At 38.6% G+C, this 20,871-nt stretch overlaps 4 protein-coding genes across 4 annotated transcripts; 2 read left to right on the top strand and 2 right to left on the bottom strand.

The window, feature by feature from the left end:
• The first annotated feature begins 3,550 nt into the window (after positions 1–3,550).
• On the top strand, positions 3,551–6,287 carry LOC6582805. The gene is made up of 5 exons (XM_002008459.3): positions 3,551–3,855; positions 3,914–4,287; positions 5,176–5,395; positions 5,738–5,845; positions 5,903–6,287. The coding sequence occupies exons 1-5, from the start codon at positions 3,742–3,744 to the stop codon at positions 6,272–6,274; spliced, it is 1,188 nt and encodes a 395-aa protein (XP_002008495.2). The 5' UTR covers positions 3,551–3,741; the 3' UTR covers positions 6,275–6,287.
• Positions 5,008–5,512, bottom strand: LOC6582804 (cuticle protein 38). The gene is made up of 2 exons (XM_002008458.3): positions 5,455–5,512; positions 5,008–5,377 (listed from the first exon to the last, which is right to left on the bottom strand). The coding sequence occupies exons 1-2, from the start codon at positions 5,464–5,466 to the stop codon at positions 5,075–5,077; spliced, it is 315 nt and encodes a 104-aa protein (XP_002008494.1). The 5' UTR covers positions 5,467–5,512; the 3' UTR covers positions 5,008–5,074.
• Positions 6,288–7,242: 955 nt separating the features above from the next.
• On the bottom strand, positions 7,243–9,840 carry LOC6582807 (cuticle protein 16.5). Its single transcript, XM_044010303.1, has 4 exons — positions 9,785–9,840; positions 9,250–9,713; positions 7,686–7,707; positions 7,243–7,627 (listed from the first exon to the last, which is right to left on the bottom strand). Exons 1-4 carry the CDS (start codon positions 9,794–9,796, stop codon positions 7,244–7,246), a joined length of 882 nt encoding a protein of 293 aa, XP_043866238.1. The 5' UTR covers positions 9,797–9,840; the 3' UTR covers position 7,243.
• Positions 9,841–12,112: 2,272 nt separating this feature from the next.
• LOC6582808 (cuticle protein 16.5) lies at positions 12,113–13,112 on the top strand. The gene is made up of 2 exons (XM_002008462.4): positions 12,113–12,506; positions 12,576–13,112. The coding sequence occupies exons 1-2, from the start codon at positions 12,495–12,497 to the stop codon at positions 13,008–13,010; spliced, it is 447 nt and encodes a 148-aa protein (XP_002008498.2). The 5' UTR covers positions 12,113–12,494; the 3' UTR covers positions 13,011–13,112.
• The last annotated feature ends 7,759 nt before the right edge of the window (positions 13,113–20,871 follow it).

Here is a 20,871-nt window from a genome sequence, read left to right on the forward strand (position 1 = left end):
CCCTCTCGCTGCGTGTATTGCTCTCTCGGCTGAGCTTTTGGCAACTCGCAGCTGGCATCGTGGCATCGTGTCAGGCCGCAGCGCTTTTTGGGTTAAAGTCGTGAGTGCTGGCCCATCAAATATGCCGTGCGACGGACAGCAGGATTTGCGGAGCGCTGGAATTTAATTCATAAGTTAAGTGGCGTGTCCTCGGCCGTATATAGCCAAGGTTAAGTGTGGCTCGCTGCAGCGAAACACGTCAGCACCGACCGACCGGCCGTCCGACCGACCGTCCGTCCGAGCGAGTCCCATTCTGAGGCCCGATTCCCGTCGCCCACTCGCTCAGCGTGTGGGTGTTATAGCTTCTGCCCTCGAGTGGCTTCTTCTGTTAAGGTTTTGCTGCTTGAACACGAAACGGCATACCCCCTGACACGTAGAAGACCGCTCCGGCGCAACTTCAACAATTGCCTGGAAATATAATACATGGCTCCCATTGTCTGGGCGGTTTTGGCCATTGTCTGCAGGGCTAAAAGCGTTTCGATTGAATCTGTTTGGCAATGTGCGAGCGCGACAAACAAATTAAGCAAATGACACCGCGAACGAAGCCCTGACCAACACTAATAGCAACAACAACAAGACCAACAACAACAACAACAACAGAAACAATAACATAATCAGACCTTGTCACGCCCACAACAAATGCAAATGCCGCCCCTTAGCCACACAATCCCTAGCGATGATTTGCATAAAGAAATAACCCAAAAGGCGATTGGGCCTGGCTGACCTTTTGTATGCCAATTCGAATGGGCGCATGCCCCACCCATTCGGCTGTCCCTCTTTCTGGTTTTTATCGACCTTTTTGATTTGCTCGACACGTTTCAAGCCAACCCACTCGACACTCGACACCTACGAATACACAAAAAGCAATGCAGCAAATATTGTAGTAATCAAAAATGCAAATATCACTACGTGAATTGTAAAATATCTCCAATTCGCTTTGCGCTTTTTTTTACAGGGTATGTGCATATATTGTATGTATATCCTGGTAGCCGGAGTTTGGGTTAGGCATAGCCCGGAGATAGACATAAATCTGCCGTTGCTTATCACAAAAAGTTAATTGCTTTCCCGTGCTCTCTATTAATTATATTCCATAATTTGTTTAGCCTAATTAGCGGCAGACAGGCGAACAGGATGCGTCGCCTTAGCAAGGACGTTGCCTCGGCCAAAGGTCGGAGTGGGCACGATTTCGAGTGGATCATTAGCAGCAACTCGAATACAAACAGAATTTTGCAATTGGGTCATTGAAAGTGAATTTGGACATAAATTTATATTTATATTTATATTTTCCATATTGCAATTAAATATTTTGAGGGCGTCTGTTAGATAGGAAAATGTAAATTTATAGACAGTGCAAAATATTTATTCATTTATTTATTTATTACTTGATCTTAAAATAAAATCTTATTTATTCATAATAGTCAAAGCTTTAATATATTACTATAATTCTATAAAAGAACTTAACTTATTTCCATACAAATTTTCATATTTATTTATTTTATATTTTAATTGATAGAAAAATAAGGAAAATGTATTTTATTGGTAAAGTTGGCTTTAAAATATTAATTTATATCAATTTATATTTATAATTAAAATTATAATTTTTGTATATTATAAAATATATATATACCTAAAAATTTAATATCATTAAAATGCAACGCATAGCAATTTCATTCTTTTATAATTATATTATTATATTACGGCTACACGAATAATGTGAATTCAAAAAATAAATAAAAATGAAAGGTTAAATTGTATATTTTTGTATTTTAATGTTATTGTATAGTAAATTTAATCGTATATTGCATAGAAATAGAGTTTAAAATATCCTCATTTCGAAGGAAATTAATTTATATGAAAGCTATTCAGAAACACAATATATGATGATTTAATTTGAATATTAATATATTTACTTTTACCTCACTTTACTCGCCGTCACCTATCTATTGACTCTATATATGATCATATCATATATCATATTTAAATCAAATTCAATTTTGCAAAACTTTGCTCGCTTACAAATCGGTTTACTTGCCAAGTAAGTTTCAAGTAGCTCCACAATTCTCACCTCTCTATATAGATGTAGGTATATCCATCCGCATTTGCATATATCCAGCGCTAATCAAATTATCAACAAAAACTTTTGCTCAACATTATTATAATGTGTAGCTGTCGCCATTTATCAAATTTCTTTACTTAACATGCAGACAAAAAATTTAAAAAAAAAAAAAAAAAGAAAGAAAATGTTAACTTGTTTACATAAATACATGAATTCTACTTTTTGGCTAGTCCGTGTCGCCAGCCATGGAGATGCAGTCGCCATTCGGAGTTTGTTTTGGGCTCGGCGCGTGATTTTTTAATGCAAAATCCGTGTAGTGTTGCGCGCTGCCGAGTTGTTTGGCTGGGCGGGGCGAGGAGGGGAGGCGTGTGCTTTCTCGCGTAGGTTAACAAAGGGCCATGTACCGTTGCTTGTTTTTGCCATTAACAGCAATTACAAATGGCAAACAAAAACGCCAAATGGGCGGCCAACGCGCTGCCCGGACAAGGACGAACTTTTAATTATTTAGAGGCGAACGCGAAAGTCGCACAGTTTTTCACACAACTCTGGTTGCAGTTGCCAGTTTGGGCCATGGCTGTGACGCCCCCCATGCCCCTCTCGTTGGCCAGGTAAATTCAATTACGCAGCTGCTGTCATTGTAGTTCGGTTTTTGTAATTACAAACAACTTCACCAAGTTGCAACTAATCAAATTACTCGACTGCCGATTCACCCAGCTCTGGCTGAGCCTAAACCTATGCGCGGAGCCAAGCAATAAGCGATAATATATGGCGGGGATTTGGGACTGCTTTGCTCGCATGCTAAGGATTTTATCGTCTATCAGCAAGCGCGAGACCAAAAATGGCTTTTGAAATTGTGCATCAATGCATGAAATGCGCCATGAAAGCATTTCAGATAAACTCGCGAAACTAACAAATAACCATGTGGAAAAGCCACGCGCAAGAGGTTAAAGCCATGTGAGTGAAAGGGAGCGAGAGAGAGAGAGAGAGAGACAGGGAGAGAGAGAGAGAGAGAGAGAGAGAGAGAGAGAGTGAGGCAGAGCATGTGAGTGTATGCTAAGTAAACAGTTTTGAAACATTTAGGCAGTTTAGGGGATATGCAGTCGATGATGACGATGAGTTTTTCATTTAGCTTGAAATAGCTTGAGACGCCGCTTACAACAGCAGCCAGGAAGCAGCTCTAGGAGCAACAGCAGCAAGCAAAGGCAGCCTAGGCAACGGAGCAGCAGAAATTCCATGAGAATAAAGCACATTGCTGGAGCTGAAGCAGCGCTCTCACTTGGAGCAACTGAACGCAACAACAACTGAACGACACCCAGCAACAGCAGCATCTAATGAGTCCCCAGATAACAGGGCAAAGCTAAAAGTTGATTTAAAAATGTAAATTGCAGCAATACAAATTTTGTAGTTGCATTTTCACTTGTGGCTGAACATTTTCTAAAAAAAAAAAAAAAAAAAAAAAAAACTGCATGAATATTGACCTTAAGTCTGAATTTTATGAATTTTAGGGCGTACGACGTGATTTACATTAATCAATGGGAAATAACAGTAAAAAGCATGCAAAGTGTTAATGGCTACAAAATGTTTAAACTTTAACTGTGTTTACCCACTGCCTCTGCATTTCAATGAACCACATGACTCACAACTGAATGAAGACGGATTTTGGGTATAAAAATGGACTGCCAGCTGCAGCGGGGTGTCAATCAGTCCTCAGCTACTCCCAACAGCAGCACAACCTACAAATCCTCAACATGTTCAAATACGTAAGTATAACTACAGGAGTATCCCTGCAATCAGAAACTCAACTCCTATTATTACCAGGCCGTTGTCATCCTCGCCATCGTCGCCGCCGTCTCTGCCAAGCCTGGTCTGCTCCTGGGCAGTCCATTGGCCTACAGTGCACCAGTTGTGGCTGCTGCTCCTGCTGCAGTGGTTGCTGCTCCTGCTCCTTACGTGACGGCCACCAGCAGCCAGGTCATCGCCCGCAACTACAATGGCATCGCCGCTGCTCCAGTCATCGCTGCTGCTCCAGTTGCTGCTCCAGTCATCGCCAAGTATGCTGCTGCTCCTTTGGCTGCCCCATTGGCTGCTCCTGTTGCTGCTCCAGTCATCGCGAAATATGCCTCTACTCCACTGGCTGCTCCTCTGGCCTACAGCTCACGCCTGACCTACGCAGCTGCTGCTTCCCCATTTCTGTTTTAAGAATATCTCGCTTAAATTGAATAAACGAAAAGACTATTGAAATATTTATTGTTTGATATGGCAAAATGCTAGGGATATTTTACATTATGTTAATTTAAATTGTTGGAAAGAAACGCGGCTATCGATATATCGTATCGCATTGTAATAGATGATATTCTTTAACAGGAATAGCTGAACAAAGTCATATTGATATATTTGCTTGTTATATTTGCTCTTATTAGCTGCTGTGTCCTAAATCCATAGTGAATTTAAACACATTAAATAATCTCAAAAAATTGGGCAAAGGTATTAAGCCATAAATATTCAAGAACTATTTTTTACATTATTAAATTTTTGTCAATAGGTATAGTATTTTAAATTATTAATATAAAAGCTTGGATAACCTCATGTTTGATTTAAGTAAAGTTCCCATTTATACTCTAAACCAATTCAAAATGGGAATCAAGGTATTATGGTTTTGTTTTTTAGGGAATGATGGCAGCAATATTTAGGTGAATTTATCCATTATCATAAATTCAAAAATATTTAAATTTTAATTATAAAAATATAAAATTTTAGAATAAGCAACAAAAAAAAAAAAAAATTATAATAATAATTAAGCTCAAAGCATTTTAAATAATATACCCTTATAATATGAGCTATGACTTTATTGCAACCCACTTTCACCCAGTTACACTTACTAGAACCTTATTTACAAGATAAAACGAAATTCATTAAATTTTATGTCCATATTTTATTTCATTCATTTAATTGCAGTCTCGATGATCACAGTGGCATTTCTTAAAGTAAGAGGCGTGCTGGGGCAGCATAGCCAAGGGGAGCACTGTAGGCCAGGGGAGCAGCGAATGGAGCCGCCACATACTTGGAGATCACTGGAGCAGGAGCAGCCAGAGGCGCACTCACATAGCTGGCAAACACTGGAGCAGCGGCTATTCCATTGTAATTGCGGGCGAACACCTGGCTACTGGAAGAGGTGACATATGGGGCAGGAGCAGCAATCAGTGGAGCACTATAAGCGAGGGGCGCACCCAGAAGACCTGGCTTGGCAGCAGCGCACGCGATGATGGCAAGGATGACAACGGTCTGCAAAGAAGAAGAAAAGTATACATATATTATTATAAATATATAACTGAATTAAATGAAATGAATATTCAACTTACGAATTTGAACATGTTGAATGGATTTGATTTAGTTCTTAGTCCGAAGAGAGCTAAAAAGTCTTTGATGACCTGCAACAGTTCGAGCTGTGGTATTTATACCAAAAGAGGACTACGAACTCGACCTTACAGTTGCATTTTGTCAATTCGTTGGCCCTACGACGTGTTATACATTAATCAATGGGACACAGCAGAGGCGATAATGGCTACAAAATGTTAAACTCTAACTGTGTTTGCCCACTGCCTCTGCATTCCAATGAACCACATGACTCACAACTGAATGAAGACGGATTTTGGGTATAAATATGGACTGCCAGCTGCAGTGGGGTATCAATCAGTCCTCAGCTACTCCCAACAGCAGCACCACCAACAAATCCTCAACATGTTCAAATACGTAAGTATAGCCAAAGGAATATCCATTCAATCCGAAACTGAACTCTCATTTTACTAGGCCGTTGTCATCCTCGCCGTCGTCGCCGCCGTCTCTGCCAAGCCTGGTCTGCTCCTGGGCAGTCCATTGGCCTACAGTGCACCAGTTGTGGCTGCTGCTCCTGCTGCAGTGGTTGCTGCTCCAGCTCCTTACGTGACTGCCACCAGCAGCCAGGTCATCGCCCGCAACTACAATGGCATCGCCGCTGCTCCAGTGATCGCTGCTGCTCCAGTCATCGCGAAATATGCTGCTGCTCCATTGGCAGCTCCAGTTGCTGCTCCAGTCATCGCCAAGTACGCTGCTGCCCCATTGGCTGCTCCTCTGGCTTATAGCAGTCCCCTGGCCTATAGCTCGCCTTTCGCTTATGCTGCCCGCGCTCCAGTTCTTTTGTAAGGACGCCTCATGTGACTGCAAATAAAACTTAAAATGCTTAATAACTGAAACTTATTGATGGAATTCAAACTGCTGTGGGGCACCTTCATTTGCTTCGGTATTGGAGTCACGTACTCAGGGGAAAACAATTGTTCACAACGTTGTCCAAATAATTGATGTCGAATGTTTCGTGTGGCATTGATATTTCGCATGTGTGTCAAGGTCTCAAAGGGCTGGCTTGCCAAGGTCTCCGCAGTTTAATGAACTCTGAACAAACGGTTAATTGAGAGACGAAATAATGAGTCAACGCGAAAACATGTTTATACATATGTATTTATGTATAATTGAATTTCGGATAAAAGAATATTTATTGCATTATCATTTTTAATGTAAATTATGCATTATACTTATGAATTTTATTTTAATTCAATATTCGAAAATTTAACATATTAAAAATATTTGTAATTCTTTAATATTTTAGTTTTATAAATTATTAATACATTTTCAAAATATTTAAAGATCTTTCTTGCTAAGCAATTGTATACATTATTTGATGTTAAATCTTTTGATTATTATCTAGAGTTTGCATCTTTTATTTATTATTTTTATTTTTTTTTTATTTTGCGGAGTAAAATTCTTTTGCATCCGTACAGAATATTTGTAAATATTTGTAGTAAATTGGCAAAAAAAAAAAAAATAAATAAATAAATAAATAAAATAAAATAAAATAATAATAATAATAATATTAATGAAAATAAATAATTTTTTATGGGTATAATTATTCGTTTAATGCATTGTATGAGAAAATTTCCCATTCTACAATAAATTAATTGATTACCTAAAATTTTTAGACAAATTCAAATATTTATTTATATTTGAATCGAAATTTGCACAGTGCGTCTTAGTGAAGCATTAAATATAAAAAATTTTTATTACGATTTGATTTAAGTGTTATTTATTAAATTATTCCCAAAAATTAATTTCTTCATTTTACAAAAGAACTGGAGCACGGGCAGCATAAGCAAAAGGCGAACTGTAGGCCAGGGGACTGCTATAAGCCAGAGGAGCTGCCAATGGGGCAGCAGCGTACTTGGCGATGACTGGAGCAGCAACTGGAGCTGCCAAAGGAGCAGCAGCATACTTGGCGATGACTGGAGCAGCAACTGGAGCAGCAGCGATCACTGGAGCAGCGGCGATGCCATTGTAGTTGCGGGCGATGACCTGGCTGCTGGTGGCAGTCACGTAAGGAGCTGGAGCAGCAACCACTGCAGCAGGAGCAGCAGCCACAACTGGTGCACTGTAGGCCAACGGACTGCCCAGGAGCAGACCAGGCTTGGCAGAGACGGCGGCGACGACGGCGAGGATGACAACGGCCTGGTAATAATAGGAGTTGAGTTTCTGATTGCAGGGATACTCCTATAGTCATACTTACGTATTTGAACATGTTGAGGATTTATTGGTGGTGCTGCTGTTGGGAGTAGCTGAGGATTGATTGATACCCCACTGCAGCTGGCAGTCCATATTTATACCCAAAATCCGTCTTCATTCAGTTGTGATTCGTGTGGTTCATTGAAATGCAGAGGCAGTTGGTAGACTTAGTTAAAGTTTTACATTTCGTACTCATTATCGCGTGGCTCTTTGTGTTATTTCCCACTGATTAATGTATAACACGTCGTGGGACTAAAAATGCGAAAAGTGCAGCCATAAGGTCAATGTTGTTGAGTTCCTGGCAGTTGAGCTAGGAATATTTCATTTCTTGTGTCTGTCTATTTATTTAATTTAATTTTTATTTTTGGACATTTCCTAAGCTATACGCATTTATATTGATTATTCGTTTTTATACTACGGCAGCATCAGTGGTTGCACCTTGAGTTAGGCACTCGCTTCTGTTTCACAAACTTGCGATATGATGTAACATGCTGAATATATATAAAGAAACAAATATGTAATCTTTGAATTTATGTCAACTTTGCGTATTTCTGTGCATCCATTGCTTATTCTAATTGGAATTGTGGCTCGGCCATAAACAAAAGGTCCGTAACGGCAACGACCGTTGGCCGCTTGGATTGCAGGTCACGTAGGCCACGTTAAAAATATTGTCAACACTGGCGAAGCGACGCGTGACATTAAAGTGTCCAAAAGCAACTTTGAATTTGTTTTGAAAAAGACATGCAATTATGTCAAGGTCATGGGGAAATGGACAGTAAACCGTTAACTGCGAGTCAAAGCTCGAATTTAATTATAGTAAATAAAGTGCATATGGAATTTGAGACAGATCAATTATATAAAAAAAAGTCAAAGGTTAAAAAACTGCAGTTGAATTATTTAGTTGAAGGATTTAAAAAAAATTATTTTATGTACATTAAAATTTTGAGATATTAATAATAGGATCAGATATAATAGAAGTGTCTGATGTTTTTATTTTACTTATTAATACTTAGGAAATTTCCTATTTAAATAAATATAATTTTTGTAAATAAATCAATGAATAGAACAAAATCTTTATGGACTAAACTAAACTAAAAACTTAATTCAAACATAATAATTTTATTTTATTTATTTTTTATTGTTTTTTAGATCACTTTACAATACTTAAACGCTAATTTTATAAAGGATACTGAATTTACATATGGATGCTTACCTAGCAGAACGTTAAACTAAAAATCTAATTAAATAATATAACATATATATTTTTAAAATTATATTAATATGCATTTGCATATAATCTGCAGCTGGGATCTTTTAGGAGTTTTATGAAATAAATGTAGTTTCTCTAATTGAATTTATAATATAATATATATATTTAAGTATTTTTGCAAGGCTATAAATATAATAATATAATTCCTTAAGGCTTGTAGAACTTGTTATCCATTAAATATTGTTCCAAATTAACCATAAATATTAACACCTCTTTTTATATAATTTTTTGTATAGTTATTTATTTACTTATATACATTTTTACATCGAATCACAGAATACATATTGTTTAGCCCAAAAGTGGCGCTGGAGCAGCAGCATAGCTCAGCGGTGCCAAAGGAGCAGCGGCGTATCTGGCGTACAGTGGAGCTGCCAGGGGAGCAGCAGCGTACTTGGCAATCAGAGGTGCAGCCAGGGGAGCTGCTGCATACCTGGAGTAGAATGGAGCAGCCAGGGGAGCAGCTGCGTACCTAGAAATCAAAGGAGCAGCCAGAGGAGCAGCCAGAGGAGCAGCGATGGGTGCTGCTAGAGGAGCAGCAAGAGACGCCACAGCCCTGGCAACTGGAGCAACTGGAGCGACTGGAACCTGAGCAATCAATGGAGCGGTGGCAATGCCATTGAAGTTCCTGGCCACCACTTGGCTGCTGGTCGCAGTTATGACAGGTGCAGGGGCAGCCAGGAGGGCGGCAGGAGCAGCGAGCGGTGCGTGCAGCAATCCTGGTTTGCCGGCGGCGCAGGCAATCAGAGCGCAGAGGACAACGGCCTGAAGAAAGTGTAGAAGGACATGTGGAATGAGTAACAGGAGCAGGACAACATAAAATGCAGACAACTTACGTATTTGAACATGTTGAGGGATTTCTGATTGCTCTTTGGAGTTGCCACTTGAAAAGCGAAACTGTGTTTGATGACATGTCTTCGTTTTCGATTTATTTTTATAGCAAATCAAAACGCACGTGACGGACGCGCAATAGAGAGAGAGAGAGAAAGAGAGAGAGAGAGAGAGAGAGAGAGAAAACAAAATGAAGAAGCCCAAAGAGAAGAAGACAGCAAAAAAACAAAAAATGTCTAAATTAGCATGCAGAACGCGCAGGCAAAGTAAAGCAAAGCCAAGCAGCCGAAACGCAGACACACCTGGACTAACTGTAACGGTAACTGTGTGGAGGCGTTGGCTAATATTGCAATTTGATTTTATTTTCAAGTGCATAAGCCTCAAGCAGCAAGTGATCGGTGAAACTTTTGATGAATGAGCAGCTAAGGATGAGAGATGATTGATAGGCTGATGAATTATAGAACAAAAATGCCAATCTAATGTATTATTTTCGCTTCATTTCTGGTTGAATTTTACCATACTTCTTTCGAGATCATTATCTTTGACTTCTTAATTCTCTCTTTCTGTTAAGAAATATATAGACTTTCACTCTCAATTTGAATCTCTCATCAGTATTTTTACTTTCTTTCTCTATCTCTCTCTCTCTATCTCTCTCTCTCATTATCTCTCTCTGAATCTTTCTTCTGTGTCTTACCATTTCTTTCTCAGTTTTGCACTATCTCTTTCGCTCGCACTCACTTTCTCTTAATATGCTTTTCTACTTCTACTGCTAATTGCTCTCTCTCTCTCTCTCTCTCTCTATCTCTCTATAGCTCCTGTTCTCTCTCCCCTATAGTATTTATTTATAGCATTTAATCAATAGGTTCACTAAACCTTAAAACAAAATTGAATTGCATCAGCCTTGACCTGATAAAAATGTGTTCAACCAAATGAAACCAATTTTGTGTCAACAAGCTAAAATGTTTACTGCTCGTTTGCTTACACACACACACATACACAAATTTGTGTATTTGTGTGTGTGTGTGTTTTTGCTGACCCGAACTGTGTGGGCGAGCAAATCATTTGAAGTTCGCTGTGGCCGCTTGAACGTGCTCAAAATGTATAATTGGTCGAATTTCTCTGAGCCACCTGGAGCTGAATTGTGCTTTAAGTGTTTAGCATTTGGCTATAATATATTGCTGAAATAAATAAAAGAATCTATGTGAAGCAAGAATATCTGTAGCTGAATAAGGGAAAAAACATTTATATGACAAGCGAATGTTTTTATTGAGATTTATTTATGTGACATACAATATTACTTAGTATTTACGTCAAGAATTACAGTTCGTATTGCTAGACTTTGTACACCTTTAAGATGCTTTGCAAACACACACACACAAATCACATTCGCCTTGGCATGACAAGCGAGGGGGTGTGTGCGGTAAATCCAGTTATGCCCTCGTCGGCTGCTTTGATCGTTTGCTCGGCTTAGCTTAGAGCATCGGTTTATAGGAAATGACATGCAGAAAAATAATAGATAGGAAAAAATATAAATAAAATGCTGGAGTTTTTATTATGCGTTCACTGTCAGGCGACAGTGTCTGAGCAGTGCTTAGCCGACAGAAGCTCATCGCATTTGCCTCAAGTCGCAAAGACTCAAAGTTGACTCGAGGCAACAAATGCGACGTCACATAGAGATTTATAATAAATAGAGCTGATAATTTAGCTATAATAAAGGAGTATTTTTAAAAGTAAAATTATATTTAAAAAATAATGTATTATTATTCTTTAAATTGTAATTCATATCTACATAAAATATTATTCTAAGAAATTTATATTGAAGAGAAATTATTACTAATACAATTAAAACATAAATGATATATAAATGCACAAATAATTAATATTTATTTATTAAAAAAATTATGATATAAACATGAGTACATAATATTATTCATATACATATTAAATTTTTATATTATTAATTAATAATTTTTTATGATTAAAAAGATAAATGTGTAAATAAACTCCTAAATTAAAATAAATTTTAAAATTAAATATTATTATTAAAATTAAAAAATATTATTATTAAATTTAACATGAAAGAATCATTTTTAGAATTTAAATTAAGCCTATTAAAATGAATATTAATATACAATATTTTTATTAAAGTTAAAATTCACAGTCAAACACAATTTTATTATATTAAATAATTTTATTATATTTTCTAAATATTGTTATTAAATAAATATATAATTAAATATATTTTTTAATGTATTTCTATTTGCTGTGAACATCTTGAAAAAAAAAAAAAAAAAAAAAAAAAAAAGAAACTAGGTCCCAATTCAGATTTATTTCCAAATTAGTATTAAATATATGTCATAAAATTTGCAAGTTTCCCAATCAATTCAATTTCATGCACTTTGATTTTCATACAAATTTTGTATAATTAGGTGCGGCAATCGAAATTGGCTGCCCTTCGGGTTTTCGGCCACAGAGCGGGAGGCCCTCAAAGACATTGGCTGGAGCCAAGCAGCGGCTCAGCTACCAATTATAATGCCAGCACTTATAATGGGCAACGTGCTGGACGCAGGGCGCATTTTAAGTAGCCACGGCAGCAGCTCCATGCACGTATAAATATGCGCTGCATGGCCCCAGTTTGACATCAGTTAGCTTTTCGCTTTCAAGCCATCAAGCAAGCCAGCAAATCATACCCAACCAAACACGAATCAATTCAACATGTTCAAATACGTTAGTTTTCCATGGCTCTTGGGTGCTTTGATGGGGTCTTTCAGCTAATCCTTTCCCTACATTCCACAGGCCGTCGTCATCTGCGCTCTGATTGCCTGCGCTGCCGCCAAGCCAGGCCTCTTGCACGCTGCTCCCCTGCTGGCTCCCGCTCCCGTTCTGGCTGCACCTGCTCCAGTGGTCACGGCTGCCAGCAGCCAAGTGGTGGCCAGAACCTTCAATGGCATCGCAGCTGCTCCCGTGATTGCAGCTCCAGTTCCAGTGGCGCCAGTTGCTCCAGTTGTTCGCGCCGTGGCACCAGTCGCTGCTCCGCTGGCTGCTCCAGTTTTCCGACCAGTGGCTGCCCCATTGGCCACTCCATTCGCCGCTCCTCTCATCAGGACAGTCTCACCATACGCCGCTCCCTTTGCATCGCCCTATGCAGCACCTGTGTTTGCCAAGTACACAGCTCCATTGGCTTATGGAGCAGCCCCACTTGGCTATGCCGCAGCTCCCGCATTGTGGTAGAGCAGCCAGCGCCCAGTAAGGATTAACAGCCCATATAGGTGTGTGTGTGTGTATCCTCAATGACTGATAGCCTTTAATAAAAATCGTTCAACTTCGTATAAAAAGAAAGAAAATCGCTGCTTTTCCATTGTTTGTCTAGACCGCAGGGGTGGCCAATTTTTCGGTGCTTTATGGCTGACCATAACAGCTCCATAATTGATTTTGCAACACTGGAAAATCGTTGGTAGCGAAAAGAGTTATACGAATATGAAGTGTGGCAAGAGTATATTTTCTAAGGGAGAATTAAGACGCAGAACCTACCTAGAACAGTTATTGGATATAATAGAAAAATTCTCTTAAATTTCATTCATATTTATTTAAGTCTTAGCTAGCAATTAAAAAACTTTTTTTTATTTTTTTCTTTTTTCGTTTTATGTTAGTGATGACTTCCAAATTTTGTTGTTCTGCAAAATTAATGAATTAGTTAAAATCATAATTTTTTTTTGCTTTTCATTTTATATTTAGCTATAAATTATTACTAGGCTTTCAACTCTCAATTTTACTTATAATTTTTTTTTGTTTAAATTACTTTTTTATTTGTACTACTATTACTTTTAGCTAAAAATTCCAAAAATTACACGTTGTTCTGTGGTTTTTATTATTATTATTATTATTATTTTTTTTTATTTTTTATAAATGCTTAAAAAGTACTAAAATTGCATTGAAAAAATCAGCAATTTAATTTTATTTTTTAGCAAATATAAATAATAAATTATTCGTTTAATTGTAACAGAGCTCCTTGGTTTTAAATTGATATATATTTTTTAAAAATTAATTTATACACTTTTCGTATTTTTTAAATCCATGAAAAAGTATATGATTATTATTTCATTTATTTCTTTTTTTTTATTTGCCAATTTATTTTTAATATTTTTAAATTTTTTTTTTCTTTTTTTAACAACCATTATATAAGAATTAATTTACTTTTATTTAAATTTGTTAACTGAAGTTTTACAGTGTATACAAAATTCTAAAGAAGAATTGCTTCGTTTTCTTTCTGAATGTGTGTGTGTGTGTGTTTCTTTTTTTTTTTTGTATTTTTGGCTCCCATATAGGTAGAGAGGTTGGCCGAGTCAATCGTTTGTGGCGCAATGCTTTTATTCAGGTCATTTGTGCTCCATTGTCCTACGTCTTTCACTTGCGTCCATCTAAAACGAATTATGGCACATGTCCCTGTTCCCGTGTGTGGGTGTGGGTGTGTGTGTGTGTGCCGTAGGTCAGCTCCTGCACTGGACCTCGACTTGAGTTGACTGCAATGCTGGCCGGAGTTCAGGTTCATGTCGTTTCTCATGCGCTTTTCCCTCATATTTGCCATTCATTTGGCTTTGGCAAACAAAAGACGAGCGAACGGACGAACCAATAAATGTTCGAATTATTTCATTCGATTTCTCTTCTGTGGGCTTTAAGACTTTAAGGAATGAGGGCTCTCTGTCTGTGTGTGTGTGTGTGTGTGTGAGTGTGTGTGTGTGTATGTGTGGGCTGCAACAACTAACTAATGCAAAGTTGAAAGCGAAAACTTAAACGGCAAAGATAAGCGGCACACGCTTGCCATATACCAACCGCCCCCTTCTCTCTACGCCTTCCCCCCTAACAACTCCATAGCCCTTTCGTCTTGGTTGATTCTCAACAGCAGCGCAAACGCAGCAAAGTTTATCCTCAATTAAACTTTTTGTTGTTGCGTAAAATTGCGCCAGAGTTCAGTTTGTCTGTGTGCGTGTATGTGTGTGTGTGCGATAGGCCATACGTCAGAGGTACATGTAGGAATATGCCCATCTCATTCACTCTGTCTCCCACTCTCTCTCTCTCTCTCTCTCTCTCCCTCTCTCACTTCATTCGAATGGCAGCCTCATCTTCATTTGTTGGCTTAACTTTTAACTCCACTTGCCTTAATTTTCATTCACATTATTCTTGTTTTTGTTGTGCTCGGCACATTTTTGGTAATTTCCGCCTTTGGCAAGTGCTCGACACAAGAAATTCTATGAACTTTACTTATTTCATCTGAAAATCCAGCCCAGCTCAGGCCCTCGTTCACTCTTTGGCACATTTCATTAGCTTTCCTCACATGCGTTCCTCTTCTTTTTTTTTTTTTTCTCTCTTTCTAATTTATTGCATCATTGCGCTGCCGACTCTTTCCTATTTGGTAATTGATTTTACATCGACTTCTTGTGCAAACTTTTAATGCACATTCACGTGTAATTAGAAAGGCTTTTCGAAAGAATTCGAGTTTGCATTTTCCATTTAATATCTGAATTCCTCGCGAACTTTCTTTTCAATTTGGCTTCTAAGTTGCAGTATATGAGAAATAAATATTTTTTTTGCGTCTTGTTGTTTGATATCTATTTCTATGCGTGGCAAAATTTTCATAGCAAACACTTGGCACTCGACAGCCGAAGATTTGCCAGGCAAGCCAAACAGTCAGCATGACGGCTCTCGTTGCGGTTGCCACCTCACTTTTTGGCTAAGTGGTGCTGGTGGCGCTGGTGGTGGTTGCTAGTGGTAGTGGCTTTCAGCCTTTCAGCTAAAACACCACTGCGAAAATCCAACAGCAGCTTCTGTCTGCTGCCTGCTGCCTGCTGGCTTCTGGCTTCTGGCTTTTGATATGGGGACGAGAACAAGCCTTGCTCGGTACACCGACTACGTGATTTGTTTGCCAGAGCAATTTACATGTCCGGGCATGGTGGAGATGTATAGATGACAACAACATATCCCATCTCCCTCTCTCACTCCCTCTCTCACTCTCTCTCTCTCTCTCTCTCTGTGTTGGTAGTACTTTGACATTTGGCACCCGTCGCCAAGGATTTCGCAATGGGGGGAAAAATTGAATGCGTGTAAAGCGCGCGAGCTTCGACAATTGGAAGCGAAAACAAAAACCGCATTGCCCCAACAAAAATGTGAATGGACGGCAATGGCGGAAAAACGCACAAAGCGTAATTTGAGCTGGCAACGCCAGGTGGCGCTGCAAAACTTAATCACCTAATGCAGAGCGATGCGCGTTAAGCGTTTAAATAATGAGCAGACGTCGAATGGAAAATGGCAAACGCTTTGCCAATTTGCATAGCCAGCTAAATGCAATTGACAGACGCGCGGAGCGGAGGTAGCCGGAGCTGACAGCGGAGTCGCAGCCACAGTGATGGGGCTTAACAATGCTGCGCATATACATATATATTGGAAGGAAAAGAGAATATTGGCGGAGGCGCCTTATTTAAATGAAACAAAAAGCGTGTCGGGCGTGTCTGCATCGTTGCCCGTCAATTGACATAAGCTGGGAATTTGCACGCTAAGCCATTTCATTGGGGGATTGATTTTGCTCTACGCATATTACGCATACGCCGCATGTGTCAAAGGTGCCAAGAAATGCCAACTGCATTTGCGAATCTCTCTCACAAATTTTGCTTTAGCACAAAACCAATCTACAAGCCACCAACAAAATGAAAAAAAAGAGACAGAGAGAGACGAACAAAAAAAAAATTAAAATAAAATAAGAGAAAAATTGAAAAGGAGAAAGTTTTTGTCGAAGTTTGTTTTGCCAGGCTCTGGGCTGAAGGGTTGCCCTGGCGTGGCCCACATGTGGCAGGAGTATGTGTGTGTGTGTGTGTGTGCGTGTCTGCCTTCTATTTGCTGACACAGCTCCGATCCGCATTTAGTTGCGAAAGCGAAAAATAATTAATTAAGAAGTGCAAATCATAGCAGAATTATGCGGGCTGTCAAATTAAAACTAAAAGTAAACGCCAGCAGCAGACGTCCGGAAATAACCAGACATCGCTTAAAGATACACAAAAGGCTTGAATCATCCTCACACACACACACACACACGCACACATGGCTGCTGCTGAAAGGGAGCTGGAGCTGGCAACTCCTGCCAGGAAATTGCCAGAAATTCAACTTAGCTCCTGACATAGCAATTAGCACTTGCCCTTTTTTTTCTGTTCAGGGAAAATTTAGCTTCAACTTGTTTTTAATGCTTAGACAACATACATACATACACATATGTATATAAAATATCTATCTAAATTACATATGCCTGCTTTTTGAACTATCAATTACAGCTAATCTCTGGCAATTAGTTGGCTGCTCAATGTCAGCACCGATAGCGAGCGCAATTACCTGGCGTTACCTGTGCCTGGCTGTCCCGTTGCCTGCTTTTTGACATCTTCAAACTTGGAAGCAAACAATTTACGATCTGACGACATGCTCGAGCCCACGAGCTCTTTGAAAACTCTGTGCCATGTGCAATTGTAGCTGCCAAGGCTATTTGAAAGCCCCAACTCGAATAGAGTTCTGGCTGCTGTTCGAGAGCATCGCTGGGCGGGGCTGAGCTGGGCTGGCTCCGACTCGCTCGGGTCGCCGTCGTCGACAGGCAGAGCTCAAAACACCAGAGGCCTTTATACAAGCACAACTTGCCGTCGCTCTATCTGTCTGTGTATTTAAACTTTTGTAATAATCTACAGCAAATGCGCAGCATCAGCGTCTTCACCTAACCCCACGCCCCTTGCACCGTTTCTACTTGGAGTCCACAACAAGCAAAGTTCCGGGGCGCCATTTTGCTTTTACTATTTGTTTTTGCGACTTCTGTTGACGTTGTCTCCAGTCTTTCACCTCTCACAGCCAGTTTCCCATCTCAATCTCCACTCTCCCTCTCTCTCTCTCTGCCTTGCTCGCTTGCTGCTGCCCGCGGCACACAAACTTTACCTTTGCCCAAACTGCAAATTGAGTGTTTAATTGCAATGAAGTTGCATTTGGCATTTCGCTGTCTGCGGCACAACATATGCACCGAGGCAGCAGGCAGCAGGCAGCAGGCACCTGGCAGCGCCAGCCACCGGATGCTCGAATCAGATTAGCTGTTGCATGGCAACTGCTTGAAAACTTTCGAATCGTTACCCATCCGCTGCAATTGCAATAGACTGGCCAGGGCAGCTCCAAAGCATTTGATTGGTGTCTTTAATTTGTTTCCTTGAAGTTTAAGTTGGAGTGGCTGAAATATAATGCAATGCATATTTACATATGTGTTTATTTATAAATTTGTTTATTTATTTATTTGATTGTTTTTTTTTTTATTATTATTATTTTTTTTTTTATTGACTTATTTATTTATATTTTTTTTTATTTATTTACTATCTAATATTAATTTATTTATTTAATATAATATTAATTTATTTAATTATTATATTTATTTGTTTATATCTATTTATTTATTTACTGATTTTTTATTTATTCATTTAATTATTTACTATTTATTTTATTTATTTATGTATTCAATTATTAATTTTTTTTACATTTTTTTAAATATTTATTACGATATTCCTATTAAAAAAAAATAAATAAAAATAAAAATAAAAACAAAAAATTAATAAATAATTAAATAAATATAAGAAAATAAAATAAGCAAAATATATATAAAATTTTTTTAATGAATTTTCATATGTAATACATATATCTTACTTCTAATACACCCCAAATCTTGTATAAAATATCTGAATTATATGTGATGCTCTCATACAAAAAAGAAACACTTTCCTTTGAAATTTCCAAATCTTTTACTTTTACTTTTAGCCAAAAAGAACAAAACACTCTAAATATTAAGTGTAAGCCTGTCAGATGTCACTTTTAATGGCTAGGCGAGAGTCGCACGCTCTCGACTCTTGTGTAATCTGTCACCTCAGCGAAATTCTCCTGTGATCTCTGAGGTTGCTATTTTTGTTTTGCTTTTTTGTTTTTTTGTTGTTTTTTTTTTTCTGGTTTTATTATTTTGCTGGGGTCTTTGATTGCCAAGGCAGGCTGGCTGACGGGCTGGCTGGCAGGCACTCGTAGAGTCTGTGGGAGCCAATCATTTCGTTTGCGTTTTCATGACGCAGAGCGTCAAAAGTAATTTGCATTTAGCAAATATTTGCTGGCAACCAAGCCGCCAACTCGACTCAGCTCAGCTCAACTCAACTCAACTCAACTCAACGGGCCTCCCTCCAAGCAGAGCCTAACATCAAAGCCTCGCGCCGCGATGCGTGTCAAAGGCGTTGGCATAGCTTTAAATGTAACTCGCTTACTGTAGCAGGCAGCCAGGCAGTCGGACTAACAGACTGCCAGACAGACTGTCCGACTGTCAGTCCTTTGCAATTTGCAGCATTTGTCAAAATATTCAGGCAACAATTTTATTTACCTATTTTTTTTTTCTCGCTTTTTTTCTGTTGGTTGAGTGGCGCCCTCTGGCGGTCGTGGACGCGTCACTTGACGACGTGCCGCAAATGAGTTCCAACACGAGCGTTGCGTCGTCATCGCTCGCGGCATCGACGTTGGTCTGAGCTAATTTTTTGATGGATTCGCTGCGCTTTTATGCTGTCTACTACATTTACACATATATACATACATTTACCGCCTCGGCTCACTTTAAAGCGATATTTCACACGGCTCGACTGGCCTGCTCTCGGAATGAGCTGTAAACAAGTTTAGGTGCCAGTGGCTCAGCCTGGCGCTCTAAACTCCAATTGAACGACTGCTGGGTTGGGAGCTATTGTTCAGTGAGGGCAACTTTTGTGTGATTTTTAAGTCATCAATGGGGCAGCTGCAGTTGCAACTTTGCCGCACCTAACAAAGTGCAAAGCTATGCCAGTTGTCGTTGTTCTTCGTGTTGTTGTTGTTGCTTTTGTTGCACTTGCCGTTTGTTTGCGTTGAATTTTTCAAATCGTCCACCGAACAAGCATTTCGTAAAGCTGCTGCTGCTGCTGCTGCCACAGTTGTTGCTGCTGCCTTTTCTCTACGCTTCCGTGCATTTTGTTGCACTTTAGGTGCAGAGGTGAATGAGCGAGGGTTGCGCTATATGTATATGAGAAAGGTAAGTCTAATGTTAATTGTATTTTCAACTGTAAAACACATAATTATACATTATACATATAGCACATACTTTGAGTAAAGTGTGCTTTTAAAATTTTATTTAAAAAATTTGTATCTATATATTTCTTTTATTTTGGTTTATTCTTTATTTAATTAATTTTAATTCTTGCTTTTAATTTGCTTTTAAATTTATTTTTTTATATATACGTTTATATTTATTTTTCATTTATACATATTATATCAACATTTTCATTTAATTTGTATTCCTCGGTTTTTTTTTTTTTTTTTTTTTTTTATTTTCATATAATTTTTACCTAACTTTTCTTTTTAATATATATTTAAACAAATTTTTGTTTTTGTTCATTTTATATCTTTGGTTGAACTATCTTATTGTTTATATTTTTTCTTAAGCAATAATTATTTTATTGTACATATATTTGGTAAACATATTTTTATATTTTTAATTTTGTTTAATTTTCACATCATTTCGGCGTATTTATTATTATTATTATTTTTTTTTAATTTACATTATTATTATTATTATTATTAATTTTTTTTTTCCACATGCATCATTTCTTATTCATTCCCATTCAATAAGTTCTCTGACAGCCCTCGCGTGCCCACTCAGTGCACCTTTTTTGCTTCGCTTTTTAGTGAACTGAGAGCTGGGTGTAGGGGCCAAAGCTCTTTGTTTTGCTTTTGACGATGGCTGTTGCCGCTTGCCGATTGCCGCCTGCATTTGTTGGCTGCGACGTGTTCAATAACAATTGTGTTGCATACTTTAGTGCGTTCGGGGCATGGCATTAAATTTTAAAGGAACGTCGCGTCTCTTTGCTACAGCTGCACTGGCTCTGATTCTGGTGGTGCTGCTGCTGCTGCTGCTGCTGCTTCTGGTGCGGCCGTCGCGTCAAACAGTTTGCTGCAAATCAATTACAAACTAAGAACTTTGCCAGCGCTAATTGCAAGGAGTTTTTTCCCTTTGGCCGGACTTTTGCGTCAG

Source organism: Drosophila mojavensis, unplaced genomic scaffold, assembly GCF_018153725.1.
Source record: "Drosophila mojavensis isolate 15081-1352.22 unplaced genomic scaffold, ASM1815372v1 contig_74, whole genome shotgun sequence".
NCBI classification, from domain to species: domain Eukaryota; kingdom Metazoa; phylum Arthropoda; class Insecta; order Diptera; family Drosophilidae; genus Drosophila; species Drosophila mojavensis.